This window comes from Pteropus vampyrus, unplaced genomic scaffold, assembly GCF_000151845.1.
Source record: "Pteropus vampyrus isolate Shadow unplaced genomic scaffold, Pvam_2.0 Scaffold58, whole genome shotgun sequence".
Lineage (NCBI taxonomy): Eukaryota > Metazoa > Chordata > Mammalia > Chiroptera > Pteropodidae > Pteropus > Pteropus vampyrus.
Window position 1 is genome coordinate 4,959,558 of NW_011888839.1, and position 16,012 is coordinate 4,975,569.

Genomic DNA, 16,012 nt, shown 5'->3' on the forward strand with positions numbered 1-16,012 from the left:
GTAGGGATGGGTATTCCAGACTGAGAAATTCTGTTGTCAAAAAATAGAAATCTTTGAATCTGTGAGAAAATGAAAAAAAGTCAGTGTAGCTGGAGGAAACATCAGAGAAGGTGGTAAGAATTAAGAAGGAGAGGTAGGGAATGAATTGTAAGTGTAAGGGTTTAAATAGAGGAATGACATGAATGGATCAATTTACTTTTAAAGACATCGGCTGGCTGCTGTGGTTTGGAGAATGGATTACAATGAGGAGTAGGACAGAGAGGATTTGGGGAGCTCTAAATTAAACGTCAGGTGAAAGGTCTCCTGGCTATGATTGCAACAAGAGATGTGGAGAGAAATGGATGAATTCTAAACATATTTTGAAAGTAGAATATGCAATATGGTCTTTGTACTGAACAGAAGAATTCAAACTGAGGGAAGTACTTATTCTGATTTTCCAAAGAGGAAAATTATTTTCTAATTATAGGTACTAAAGTATCAGGCTCTTGAAACAAATTGTCGTATTATTGCCTGAGGTAAACAAAGTCACTTGCTGTGTATTTTTCCCCTCATCCCCCCTCCACCCTCTGTTTCACAGGAGGCCCTGCCATGGCCCCAAGAGCTTGTTTGGACAGATGTGTTTGGCTGTGTATGTGGTATTGGTGACCCTTCTTGGACCATGGCTAACTGGGCTGAGTTCCAACCAAGGTGCCTATCAACAAAGAGTGGAAAGGATTCACACTGATCTAATGGGCACTATTTAAGTGGAGAAGATGTGTTCATAGTAGCATTTTAAGCCAAAGGTTAATTCCCTGAACATGTCCAACCTCTCTCTGTTTGTCAAAAATATAACCTGTTTCTTCCTGGTTTATTTAGTCCACAGTTGTAAACAACAGAGAATGGCTTTCTTCCTATTAACTATTGAAATCCTAAGGTTTACATTCCAGAAAATGACTCAAAATCTATCATTTTTAATGACATATAAACAAGATATATTTTTTTAAAGCACTTACTACTGCCTGATCCAATATTATAATTTTATGAGTTCATTTATTATTGGCAGGTTTCCTTCACTATAGTATACCTTCGTAATGGCATAATATAGATGTTCCCTGCATCTCTGCTAGAGAATTAATCACACAAATGAAGTATGCTGGTCAAAAATGACCAAGACAAAACTAAGAAAAGACAGTAACATGAGAAGAAATAATAGATAAAGCCAACATTTTACACATTTTTTTGTTCATTTTCCTCACCCAGTCATAAGATAGAATTGAGGATGGTTAAAATTCTTAGTCTCAACTCCTATAGATATGGCATATCAGGGCTCCTTTACAGACCATGGTATTCTCACTTCAGCCTGTCCAACAGGGAAACCCTTTGCATTCTACTTTTTTTGAGATAAAGAATTTGGCACAGAGAAGCCAGGTGGAAGGATGAAGCTCACATGCTTATGATAGAAATAAAATTGTAATTTAAGCCTCCTGAATCACTGTGTATTTTGACTGAACCTTCCAAACTGTGAACTCTATCAAGGTAGAAATCCTGTCTTTTCATCAATGAGTTAGTAACTATACTTTTCAGGAAAAAATAAAATAAAAGTAAAATCAACAAGATTTATTAGTGTTCATGAAACAAATATTGCTATTACCCATCTTACAGCTGAACATTCTGTTTTAAAGGGATTATGAAACTTGTTCGTAAATAATAAATGGCAGAGCAAAGATTCGAGGACAATTATGTCTGAATATAGTCCTTGATCTCTTAACCATTCTACTAAATTAAAAAAAAAAAAATGACTACCTTTTGCTACTTAGCAGCACTTTATTTCTACTGAGTAAAAGTCATGTCTGCCACAATGGCACTTTCAAAACATTTATATTATTCTTAAGACCTGCCTAAACTAAATCCTACCTCCATTTTTTAGCTGATGATTTCATGTACCAATTTTTAAAGATATCAAAAACATTTATGTGAACTCTTTTAATTCTCTTTCTCTCTAACTTGCCTTTGCTTATTCTCAATAGTTATCTATCTTCTCAGGAGATTTGTGCCAATTGCTTTCTAATGTTAATATCTTCCACTAATTTCTTCTCTAGTCTTTGATTTCTATCCTTTATCATTGACTTCTCCCACTTTTGCCACCTGGCTTCTCTTGAAAACAGCCCCAATGCTTTGCTATTTTTTGAATTAATAAGCTTTCTAAAGGTTCAGTTAATATCTTCTCTCACTGTTTATATATCTCTCACTTACACTCTCAGAATAGTTCTAAATTCATGGCTCCATACTAAAATTATTCCAAACTATATCCTCCCAAGCAACCATAGGTCTTCAGGCTATTCTCTCTGTAAACTCACATTGTATACTGATACATTGCAAATACCTTGACACGGTGTTCACTGAATGACTTAAAATTAGCATGTTAGCTCTATTTCCCACTTTTGCTGTATGCACATGTGTTCCATTTATTAATTAAAAGTAAATAAAGTGAATGCCTGAAAGTACCTTTTCCAGACCTTCTTCTTTGAGGCTAATCACATCCAAATCAAAATCTGTTCGTAAGCCATTGGTTTTGTTGAAAGTTATTCTGCCTGTGAGACCTTCCCAATGTGCCTATGGGAAAAGAAAAAAAGAAAAAAAAAAACCACATAGATTAGCATATAAGTAAAGAAAGAGAAGAGAAAATATTTTTCCACACAAAAAAACATATTATTTTCATTACTTCTCATAAACTTACTGCTATAGATTTTTAAAACATTTCTTATTCTCTTCTGAACTTTGAGAGATTTTTTTCTAAATAAATTATTCTAGTCTCAGTGTGAAATTTATTGTACCTTTTTCATTTTAAATAACCACATTTTCTAGATATAACTTTTCTTTATGAAAAATTTGAAGATTATGTTTTAAATAGCAAACTTCTTTTAGCAAAGTGGAAGAATTTAGAAATTTATGATATATGAGACAGTGAATATCTCACTGGAGATTATGAACAGAATTACTATAATAAAATACCACTCCTAAATTCATACTAATATGAAAATACACTTATTTTATTACAATGAAAGAAATTGAATCTAGAAAAATCTACCTTATACAATTTTGATTATATACTTTCCACTTAGAAAACTAACATAACTGTAGTTTTCCTTAAGTGAGACTGGGAGAAATATATCAAAATAAATTTGCATCAAGTTATACTTCCTGTAGAAAGAAGTGAGAATATAATTTTCTACTTACATTATGGGTTCACCTCTCAAAGTTGAGCAAACATCTGGGCTTTTTCAAAAATATAAAACGTTTCCCATTCTGCTGGCTATATAGCCAAAAATATATATGTCCCATTATATGTCATTTGAAAATAGCTTGGGATAATTGTTATATATGAAAGATTTAAATAATGTAATATGTATTCACAACTATCATGTTTGAAAGAATATATATCAAGATCCAAAAGAGGTAAAGCCCAGTAGATCATGAGGCATATTTCAATAAGGATTACAAATGAATATTACCATTACTATATTTCTTAGGCTTCATGTGTTTCTTGGGTAGTTATGTGTAAGTATTGTAAAATAGTTTTAGGCTGATAAATTACAAGTAAAATAGAAAAAAATTATAATATATATCTATATTCATATTGCAAAGTGTCATCACTGAGCTTAAACATGTTAACCAATCTCCAACAAGAAAAACAATTATTTTTAACCCAACTGCTTCCAAAAAAAATAATTTCAGGTAATTAACAAAAATGCATATTAGTATAAAAATAGACAACGCTATCATAGGGTACAGGAATAGAAGTGAAGAATAGTAAAACAAATCTTGGATAGAGATAGTACAAGGAAATATACATCAGGTGAAACTCTACAACTAAAAACATTCAGTCACAAATTCAATTCTGAACTTCCTAGCAACCAGAATAAAGAAAATATGATGAAAACACAATATGCGGGGTCCATAATTTAAGACATACCAAATACCCAGGAGAAGCACAGCTTTTCCTGGTACTGAGACCTGAGAGAAATGTCTCCTTTTGGTGCTCAGAAGGGGGACAGTGTAATTTAGTGGACAAGGTCCTCAATAACACCCTACAATAAATACAATAGTGAGTTTCATACAACTGCTTTCTATAGGGATGTTTGACACATGCCTCATTAATCAAGTGCTGCATTCAAAAAAAATATTTTTTCAACTAGCCCAACCTGTGCACTGTTTGCAGCTCTCTGATGCTGTTTGTTTTAAACTAGAAATAAATGTATAATGTGGAGTAATAATTGAAATGTATATTCTTCAGAGAGTATCATTTTACCATCTAAGAGTTTGATAAAAATTAGACAAGGAAAAATCATTGATATTCTTTGCCAAGGACCTGGAGAGTCTTAATTATGAGCCTATTTGCACTTTTATTTTCATAATGAATAATTTATTGTATAATAAACTGATTTCTTATATACCATTAATGAAAAATCTTATGATAAAAATACCTGTGATTTTTCATAGCAAAGATTAAACTTTCATATCAATACTCCCATTTTAATCAAATGAAAAGTATCCTAAGTTGACAAAGGAGTTTCCTTCATGATAGGAAGAATATAAACAATAAACACAATATATATAATTTTATGTGTGTGTGTGTGTGTGTGTGTGTGTGCGCACACATACTTGACTTTTAAGAATTTTCTCTTTTTTTCTCACCATAGGCATGCTTAATTTATAACTATAACAGATGTAATAAGAAATGATGTATGGCCATAAGAATGGTTGTATTATGCAATATGAAGTAAGCTTTGCATTTTTATGAATCCATATATTGTTTTATGTTAACTGTTAATATAATTAAAATAACTAGACACTATATCTAAGAACCATAGATCTAAATAATAATTTAAGATTTACAGTTTGTTTTTAATTTAGTGCAAATGGCATTCATACTAAAAATTCATTACATATTTTGTTGCCTAAAATATAAACAAACATTGTTTAAACATCTATATCTCCACATAAATGAAAAAAAAAACGCACATAAAGATTCAGGAAAGGGAAATTAACAATATAATAAACTATAGATCACAGATTTTCATCTGTTTACACAATTATAGATATTTTGAAGGATGTTCATTTATTTATCATGTAATTTTCCCCCTTTTATGCCATATTATTTAGTAAAAATGTTAATTTTGCTTGTATGGAAAAAGAAAGTTTAATTTAAATGATAACAGCAAAAGGTCACCGGTTAGGAAAACTTCAATACTCTTAATGCAGTCATCTTGAGGACAAAAGAAACAAGGCAGATTTGCATTTCCTAACATACCTCTTTAATTAGGCTCATAAAGCGGGTCCCAAAGCGCCAGGGTTTGTGTCGATTACACTGCAAGGAGCTGACCGTCATTTGGGGAAATTGTTGCACGCCCACAGACACCACGTGAACAGCATCATACATGAGAGCGGCATCCGTCTGAAAGCCAAGAAAAAAGGCAATATGGAGTCAATACAACATGTGAAACCCATGATGGGCAATTTGGAAGTAGAGAGAAGGAAGAGGTGAGAGAAATATGTACCCAGTTTTTCTTCATATAAGGAAGAAAACAGTATTTTCACATGCTCTGTTTCTCTTAGATAAGATATTATATGATCCAATTACTATACCAGCTCCGTTAGAACATTTGACCGACCCTTCCTTCCTGGAAGTGATAACCCCATTTTATATTGTCTGGTATCTCTGTTGATGTTAGAAATGTGTGAAGACATTCATTATTCCATTTTTGTTACTACATCTGTCTCTGTCTTACCCTCTCATTACACAGACACACACACAGTGAATGCAACTGCCAACATACTGAATGTCTACATAAAATTACATATTGTATATAACAATAAATAAGTAACCAATTTCCTTGTACGGGAACAAAAAAAGAGATTTGATGGGAGATTTACCTAAAAACTTAAAAATATAAACCCTAATCTTTTCGATTCAATTCTTCAAAAGCTTCAATCTCAGAAATGAAGCTACAGTTCTGAATCTCAATACAAGTATTAATCCCTTTTCAAGAAACTAAGCTTAATCCCCTCTACTGTTTTCTTTTCTCAAAATTTCCATATGAATGAAAATTCATTTTGGCTTCTCAAGTAAAAGGAATATGAATTCTACTGTGTTTGCACCTGCTCAAATGACTGACCACTTTAGAGGTTGATGCAAAAAGAAAAAAATGTTTATAAGTCATAACAAACCAGAAGCTCAGTGACTGTCAGATTCTGTGTTAAATGGACCCTCACATTGTGTTTGACAGATCAATGCCAGGCTCACTACCTACAGAAGAGGGCCACACTGACAGTGCTGGGAGCAATGAACTTTGGGCCATCTGCTTGGCATGCTTCAGAATAAAAGCATATATTTCCTCTTCTCATTCACACAATTAGTGAGCTGTGAAATGAATTACAAAATGAATAGGAACCCTGTAGATTATAGCGTTTACCACAATATAATACAAAATGAGTACACACGGTAGCTTTCATGCAAATGGATCCTAAGGAGCTCTATCACATAAAATGGAAGAGAGCTAAATAGCACAATGCAGTGACAGAACATAATAATAATGCCATTTTATAGTTCATAAATCTTGGCGGTAGATAGCTGAGATTCATAACCTTTATTTTGTAAATATCAGCTAACTACTTTCACATATTCTGATGGCTGCATAGTGAAAGCCAGAATAGTGGGATTGATACAGGCATGCATCATGAGCCTGAGGTTTAGACTGATATTTGTCTTTGGCTTGAGTTAACATTCAGAGGACATATTTCATATACCACATAGATGGTCATATAAATACTTACCAAGTTATAAAAGATATATCAAAATAAAATGTATATGTTTTAAATATCACTGTTAACAAAGTATAGAGAAATAAACACTTGCAGACACTACTAAATGAAAGATAAAGGGCGATTTTGCAATTTGAACCACAAAGAAGCCTTAAAAAAAATCCATGTTCTTTTTAACCCAGTAATTACTCTAAGAAAATCAGAGATAAGAATAAAGCCTACATACATCACTCAGTTAAAAAAAAAAAAATAGATAAAAGTGGAAACCTATTGAATGTTCAAAATGAGAAAAAATAAAAATATCACAATGATATTTTATATAATCATTAAAAATCATAGTTTGAAAAATAGTTCGATCAGAAATTGCATGATATGCTAAATGTAAAAATAGATTATACAGAATTGTATTTCCAGTATAAACCATTAAATATATCTTTATAAGTACTCAATATAGGCTATTTAACTTATTTAACACTCATGATAATGATTTAATAAAAACACTACTATTGTTCCCATTTTACTGATGGAAAAACCAAGGTAGAGAGAAGTGAGGTAACTAACCAATGTCACACAGTTAAGAATTAGAGAGAGGCCTAGATTTAAATAGCTTCTCTGCTCATAGCTTCTATTCTTAACCACCATATTGCATGCTATATGAACAAGAACTAAAAAAAGAAATCAAAGAGAAGAAAATACACTAAAATGATACCGGTGATTACTCTTTGAATTAGTAATGAAAATTTTAATTTTTCTTTTTCTTGATTTTTTAGCTTAAGATGGAAGTTTACTAAACACCACTGCAGTTATTCCCAACATGAAAATTTTTATCTATTTCCACAAAAGAACAGACTATGAATATCTACTATCCTGCCATGCTTTACTACTCACTTACATGATCTTATGTAAATTTTATATGAAAACCTTAGAATAAGAATTTATCTTAAATGACAATCCTAGAAAGGAATTATACCTAATTCAAAATTTAAAAAATCATTTTGGGTACATAGTTTCAGCTTCAAGATCAGAGGAAACACTAGTTGATAATAAAACTATTTGAGATTTGCGATTTTAAGTGTAATTATAAAAAAGACAGTATTTATGAAACTATAAGTTAAATACTGAAGAAAAAATAGCAAGTAGTTAAAAAATTGTTGACTGAATTACTTCTTGAATTCCCAGTTTAAAATAATAAAACTATTTGAGATTTGTGATTTTAAGTGTAATTATAAAAAAGACAGTATTTATGAAACTATAAGTTAAATACTGAAGAAAAAATAGCAAGTAGTTAAAAAATTGTTGACCGAATTACTTCTTGAATTCCCAGTTTAAAATATGCCAATTTATGTTAAAGCTATAAATGGAACTTCTGAAACTGTGTTGTATGTATTTTCATCAATTTAAGGTGCTTTTCCTTATTCTACTTTTAGACTAGTTGTTTTATGTGATAATATGGACTTATTTTCCATTTAAATTTGATATCCTGTCAGACTCACTTTTTTCTTCTTTGCAAAATTGTACATATGCAAATTGTTCCACCTTTGAAAAGTTGTGAGAAAATTCTAGTGTTTCAAAAATGTTTTTCTTATTTTTACAAAAATGCATGTTTGAAAATCTATCTTATATTAGTAATGGTATTAATTAACATTTGTTCAGTATTTACTATGTGTGTGACATTCTCTTTACATCATTTCCTTTATTTCTCATGACCATCATCCAATTGAAAATCCATTGAGTTCGTATCAAATAGGAAATTGAGGCAGAGAACAGTTAAGTAACTGGCCTAAGATTATAGCATGTGGAGGTGAATCTGGATTTGAATTCAGGCAATGTGTCCAGAGTTTACAACCTTCTCTCTAGGATTTTGCTCAGTGCTCTACGTTTAATAAACCAAAATAGTTTAAGTGATTTTGAAGTTATAAAATATAAGAAATTTCAATAAATACTTAAATGTATTAATCTGTATTCCTTTTTATAAGCAATAAATATTCACATAATAAAAATGCACTGCCAAGTAAGGGATGGTATAGATTGTAAAGAATTGATAAATATAAATTCACAAAAAAAGAAATACATCATTGTATGGGATTGAGTCAATAATAAGTTAGTTAGGAAGTTAGTAAAATTAACCAAGAACAATTTTATGAAAGGAGATTTCCTCTATACAGTTGCTGCTCAGCAGATTTTTTTAGAAGGCAGAGGTCCTAGAGTATGTTTTCAAGATCAGGTTTAAAGGGCCTCTCTTACCCTTAGCTCTAAATTGTAGAGATTGATTGAGCTGCTCTTGCTAAATCTTCCACCCTCTCATACTGACTCTATAATCCCTTGCCTTGACTCTTCTCTTGGTGGAAAATAGGAGGAAAGAAGGGAGAGGTAGAACAGAAGAGGAGAAGAGGAGGGGAGACATATAGGTTAATTATTTTGTCATCACTTTTATATTACTATTACTATTAAGTCACATTGCATGCTTATTCTATGCCACACAACTGTTCATTTCTTTACACGCGTTCTCACAAAGACCATGTTTTAGGTGATCTCTCTATTACCATTTTAGAGAGGAGGAAACTGAAACGGCAAAATTAAAGTAATTCTCTCAAGGTCTCATCACCTTGAGAAACAAGACTAAGAAAACAAGACTCAAGCAAAGTTTAGTTCTTAGCTACCATTCGAAGTATCATAACAAGACCCTAGCAGAAATAAGATTCAGAAACAAGACTTTAAAACAAGACTCAGGCAAGGCCTATTATTAGAACCACCTATTATTAGTATCACCATCCAAACTATCATAACCAACTACCTCCCTAAAGCCATATTCCTAAGCCAAAACTGTAAGAGACAACGGAGGGGAAATTGATGGTAGCAAGTCTCATATTCTTGGAGGCTCTGCTGAATATCAGACAATTATATCCCCAGGTCCCATAGAGAGTAAGTATGTCTCTGAGCTGAGATTCAAGTTAAAGTTCATTTGGTTCTCAAGTCAGATTCTTTTCTTTATACATCAAAGATATCTCTAAAGAAAGCTTCAGGGTTCAACATAACTATAATTTAACCAATGAAATTAAATGAAATGTGTGTTCAATAGGGCTATTAAAATTCATATGAGGGGGTTAGGTAAAGTTGTAGTCATTCACATTCTAAGCTGCAAAGACAAACGCTTAGCAGAGCAAAAAAAATCGGCGGTGAAGACAAAACAATCTGTTCTATTTTCTGTCTTCCAAGTATAATTACTCATTGATATATAAATAGATCACATGTATCAGAAAGCTAGAACATCTGTTCACCCTGGGAATATAGTCCAGAAGAAAGTGCAACTAGATAGATAAAGATGGCTAAGTGCAAACTTCCACGCCTCATTGCTAGGTTAAGCATCTAGCAATAGCAATTGAAGCCCCCTTGAGAGCCTATCTCAGACTAGATTGAAATTGGAACTTTATTTCTCTTTCCAAAGTAAGTTAGTTAACCCACAAAAATTTCTATCAGTCAAAAACTGTTTTGCAAACTTTTGAAATTGTGCAATATATTCCTACACATTTCACTAAATTTGTAGTGATCTTTCTACACGGTGGCTTAAAAGATCATAAGTACCTTTATATACATTTTAATTATACATTAACCATGTCACCATCATATTGCTGCATTTATGTTATACTTAGTCTAATTACTTTTAGACATGGAGTGTGCAACAGAGACGCAAATGGAAGAGTGACAAATGCTAATTTCTATAGCTGAGCTATTGCCACTGAAATTGGTTTAGTCACCCAGCGCTATTTCATCTATTTCAAGTAACCTCATGTCTGATGAGACTTTAAAGTATTGAAAGAACAATGAAATATGCCTACATTTCTTTTATGCTCTGGAAAAGTCCACTATACATTTTTAAATAATTGAAAAATCAGGGAAATCAGATGTTCTCAAACGTTTCAAATGATAAAAATCGCCACCGTTTAATATTTTTGATTTTATATGTATAATCGAACCATTAAACAATATGTAAAAGCAGGAATAATAAAGAATGCTGTGAATAGTTAAAATGTAGTTAGAGTTCATTTACAGATGAATCTAATACTACGCAGCATTACCAAGTATGTCCATGTTGAGTACATATGTTATTTCTGTTTCTGATCACTATAATCATCACCATTAAACATTTACTTTGTAAAGTTCTAGGATAGATATTCTAGGAGTTAGAAAAATTAAAATAGCTTTTATTTGCATGGAGCATGAAGCAAATACTTAGAAATGACAATTCTGAACTGCATACAATCAGAAGAGAATATTGGTACATAAAATCTCTCAGATATACTAAAAACTTCAAAAACTATCAAAGTTATTTTCCTTTCCAATGAAAGGACAGTCTCTTGGAATGCTCTGTCTCTCAGGTAACAGCCTTTTCAACTTATTTTCTCTATATTGACAAGCAGAATTATGTTTGTGACTGTCATTTTGCGTGCATGTTTGAGTCCTTAACCTGGGCTCCAAACACACCCAGTGCTGTACGCAATAATTTACATTTAAATGTAATCAATCACTCTTAAGAGTGTTGTACTATCTGTTTATATTTTGATTGTAGTGACAGTAAAATGGGTATATACATACGTCAAAACTTATAAAATTATATAATTTAAATTTGGAAAGTTTATAGTATGTCCATTTTACTCCAATACTGCTATTAAAAACAAAAAAGTAGTCATGCACTTTTCTGAGAAGATTTCATTTTATTCTAGAACCCTCCAACTTAAGCATCATTTAAACTGTAAAAGAAACAGGTATTATGGAGTTCTGAACAACAGTCATACTTTGCCATCTAGCTAGAATGTATTACCTCTCGGAGGTACGGTGAACCAAATCTGCCAGCAATTCAGACCTGGAAGGAATGTGAGTACAGCTTCTATCCCATTTCTAAGTGAATTTATAGTAACAGTTCTTCGAACACATTTATCTTTCCATTAAACAAGTGCAGGCAGGTCTCCTTTGAGATCTGAATGCTAGCTGGCAGGTGGCAGATCCATTCTGGAACTCCTACATCTCAGATTTTGTTCATTTATGAATTCCCATCTGAAGTATAGTGCATAGCACAAAGAGCAGAACAATCTAATAAATGGGATTTAAGTTTATGAATTCTGACTCTTTCATTGACTTGATCTTTTATATAAAACAAATAATCAAAATAAATTTAAATCCCCTTTGCCGTGTTTCCTCATTTTATAATTGGAAATAAAAAATGATGATCTGCTATATCAGTTCCTTATTGGAAAAAATCGCTTTTAAAAAACAGACAGTCTCAGGTGGAAAACTATTACAGATATTGATTCTTTAATTAGAAGATGCAGATATTAAGGGTGGTGGGGAAGTGGTAAATTCTGACCTCTGAAGCTTCTTGCACAGTCAGCACAGGGCTAAATGGGACAGAGAATCACCTACCCTGAGCAAGAGTGAGGGTCACACATGGAAGACAGGCTGGTGTTCACTCATTCAGCTGGCACACTGTACCGAGCACTCTGCCCGGCACAGAGCAGGTGCTAACTGAAGTGAGGGACTGATGAAGAAATGCCCTCAGACCCAGTCGGGAGCCAATTGTCAGAGACAATTCTCCCAGTTACACTGCAGCTGCCATTATGCTTTCTCTGTTGCCGGTTCTTTGTACTACTCTGAAACACAGTTCTTTACCAGCAGCTGTGTGGACTGCACAGATTGCATGAGATAATACATTAAAGCAGTGTGCACAATCCCTGGTACATGGTGTATAGGCAGGTGTTAGATGATGATGATGATGATGATGATGATGATCACCAAAAGAGCGGTAATCTCTTCAACATGGATACTATCCAAAACAAGGAATTGGTTTAGAAAGTATAATGTTTCAACCTTTTTACACCACCATTAGCCTAAATGAAGGAACAGGCTTCATGCTGTTCAAGAAAGCAGATCAAGTTCTGGAAGGAGAAGGAGCAGAAAGGAAATTATCATGCAACAATATTTGATTCCTATAAAATGTGGTGTGTATACAACACCACAATTCAGAGCTCAAAAAAAATTACTGAATAATAAGCATAACCTGACATATTTAGAATTAAAGAATTAATATGTGGTAAAATATTATAGTGTCTTGCATTTGTTACTAAACAAAGGGCTACTGTTGGACAGATAATTACACACCAGCAATGTGAACTTGGATAAATTTGTGTTGTATTTTTTTCTAGTCTTCACTTTTTTCATCTGTAAGAGGAGGGGCCAGCACCAGTGGATTTTAAGATGTCCTGTGGCTTACAGTTGTATTCTAGAAAACACATTTCATTCCTATTTTATTTTGGCTTTCATAATATAACTATAAGTGTAATTTATCTATCTTTATCCCATAATTTTTTATGCTTGTACATTTATATAAGCTTTTGTCTCAACATTTCAGACAAATTAATAAATAAAGGAAATGAAAAGTCATTTTCTTCAGCTATTGTCTGTGTTGACACTTAACAAAATTCCTGTCTAGCCCATTAAAACCTGCCAATACTTGTATTATAGTCTATTTATTTTAACTTCACTCTTAAACTTCTCACCCATATTAAAACCCACCCTGGCCTTCTGATACTCTACAAAGGAAAACTAAAACCCTTTCTCTCTTATTCGAAGTCATTCACTCATATGCCAGTATTTTATCTTCTTTCATATCCACTTATAGAGTCAGAACACGGATATACCTATACTTTGCATTTTTAAACTAACCAGAGAGATTTCTATATTGCCAATTAGTTGAATAAAAGGAGATTCCAGAAACTGCGTGATGAAATATCTTTAAAGGGAATATAAATCTTTGTAGCTACCTGTGTGGGATTCAGGACCCATGAGGGCTAAAAGGGATAAAAGCTTAAAGAGAAGATAAAAGAAAGGAACAGAAGAAGGGAAAATAATATAACGGGTTCAGCCTCACAGTCAAATTGATGAGTTAGGAAGAAAATTCGAGTTCAGCAATGCTCTAAAGAACAAGTGAAGGAGACAGTACTGGATGATAGTGTTGCTGAGATTCAGCAGAGAAAGGGCCAGGGCCTGGATTAATGCCATCAATAATTAATGGATCTATTTCTTCGATGTTTCTTTGAATTTTTGAATTTGAATACATGTCTATGTCTCTTTAAACATATGTCCTCTGGTTCAAGCTAAAAGCTACCAAAAAAATAGCGATAATTAATTAACCTATTTTGAACAACTAGTAAAACATAGTCTAAAATATGGCCTATGCTAATTTTGACAATAAGAGTTTTCATTGGTCCTTTATATTTGTATTATACAATTTTGGACTTTCAATCTTGCAAGAACTCTTGCTGGATGCCACTTTCCTTAACAACATTCAACAAGATAATTTTACAAACCTCATTATTTCCCTGTAAGCGTTTAGAGCTCTATAAAGTAAGAAATTCAGTCCATGGAGTGTTAATGTTGCAATTGTGAAAGCTTTACCAGATGACTATTTTGCATTCTTTCCAAGAATTATATGTATTTACCATAAATATTTTCTATATAATTTTCTTTCTTTCCTAAATATATCTTTAAAATGCACCATTTCCAAGCAGAAAATCCTATTTGCTTTTACTACCACACTTTCTAAACTTCTTTAAACATTTATATACAGATTCCAAGATGTTTAAATGTTTCTCCAACACCATGTAGATAAACTCTTCACTTTTTAAATATAAATGCTAAGGGATAGCTGTGAAGCAGGTTCGAAAATGCCAACAGGTTTTCAATTAAAAGTTTCATTTAATTAATGTGATTATTATTACCTAATTAAATTTTTTCCACTAAGATCAGTCCGTTGAGATACCTCATTCTCTTTTAAAATGTTCCATGAAGCTCTTACTAACGTCCATGAACCACACTGTATTGATGGGATTGTTAGTGAACTCTCTAGCAACAACATACTAGCCTTAATAATTTTGGCCCTGTTAAATCTTGCCTGCTTTGTGCTACATTTGGAACTGCTATTGATCTAGAGAAGAGTCAATATCAAAGGGAAGTATTCTTTGCACTTCCAGCTGGTCTACAATACATCTAATTATCTTGATATTTGGTGCTTAAATTAACTTTGTGCATTTAAATTTATATTTATCAATATTATTTATATTTACTATTTTCAATATGATAAATGAAATAGATTTTTATGTTATTAACTGATTGATTTTGTCTAATTTGATATCCAGGAGTATGTATACCAAATATAAATACCAGAAATATGGATTCATGAGTTTAAATGTTCATGTAAATGCTAATTCTAAATGCCCATGAAAATTGAGAACTTAAGACTTCCTATAAAATTTATCCAAACTAAAAATTAAATTATAGTACAGATCTATTTTTAATCATGATTTGAAGAATATAGATATTAATATAGACATTTCTTAGAAAAATAGAACAGTAGATATGCAATCATATTAATATATAACCTTTATGATTTTTATGTTCTCATTGTATGTTTAGCTTTTTATATTGTACTTATGACTCTATAAAGAAATTGGAATAATAACTTCTCAGAGAAATGTGAGAAAGTAAAATTTTCGTGGAAAGTTAATGGGACTTAGAGCTTTAGCATTGTAACTTATTGGTTGCCATAGGAAGTCATCTTTCTTAACTTCATTTCCTCAGCTTTAAGACAAGCAGGAGTTGTAAAGATTAAGTGAAATGAATTTACAAAAGTGTAAACTATAAAGATTTTTAAATATGTCATTATAAAGCATAGTGACAATCCCTAGTAGGTTAGCAACTGATAATATCACTTTTGATTAGGCAGAGATGTCAGAAAAGGGTACATTTTATTTCTCTGTTTGTGTAGGCTGTATGCAGAACATATCATATGAAAAACTGGACTAGACTCAGAGGAAGGAGGAGTGAAATTGGTGGAAGAAATATCAATAACAAGATATACAGGTGATACCATCTTACTAGTTGAAAGTAACAATGATTTGAAATAAATTCTGTTGAAAGTGAAAGGAGAAAGGACCAAAGCAAGACTATATTTGAACATCAAGAAGACAAAAATCGTGACTACAGAGAAAATACACAACTTTAACATAGATAGTGAAGATATGGAAATTATTAAATATTTTACTTACTTTGGAAAGGTAGCAATGGAAGAATTTGAAAAGATCACCAAGAGCAAAGATGTGTTATTAGAGACCAAAGCTAAGATCATTCACACCTTTGCATTTATGATGTGTGAATGTGA

General features: G+C 32.2%; 1 protein-coding gene across 3 annotated transcripts in view; it reads right to left on the minus strand.

Moving 5' to 3' along the window:
- GRIK2 (glutamate ionotropic receptor kainate type subunit 2) overlaps window positions 1-16,012 on the minus strand; it is a 580,378-nt gene that overhangs the window by 238,958 nt on the left and 325,408 nt on the right. For all 3 annotated transcript variants that reach the window (XM_011360720.2, XM_011360721.2, XM_011360722.2), the window contains exons 7-8: window positions 5,291-5,434; window positions 2,485-2,592 (exon numbers count right to left, since the gene is read on the minus strand). In XM_011360720.2, coding sequence (XP_011359022.1) covers window positions 2,485-2,592; window positions 5,291-5,434 — 252 coding nt within the window. The remainder of the gene's footprint in view (window positions 1-2,484; window positions 2,593-5,290; window positions 5,435-16,012) is intronic.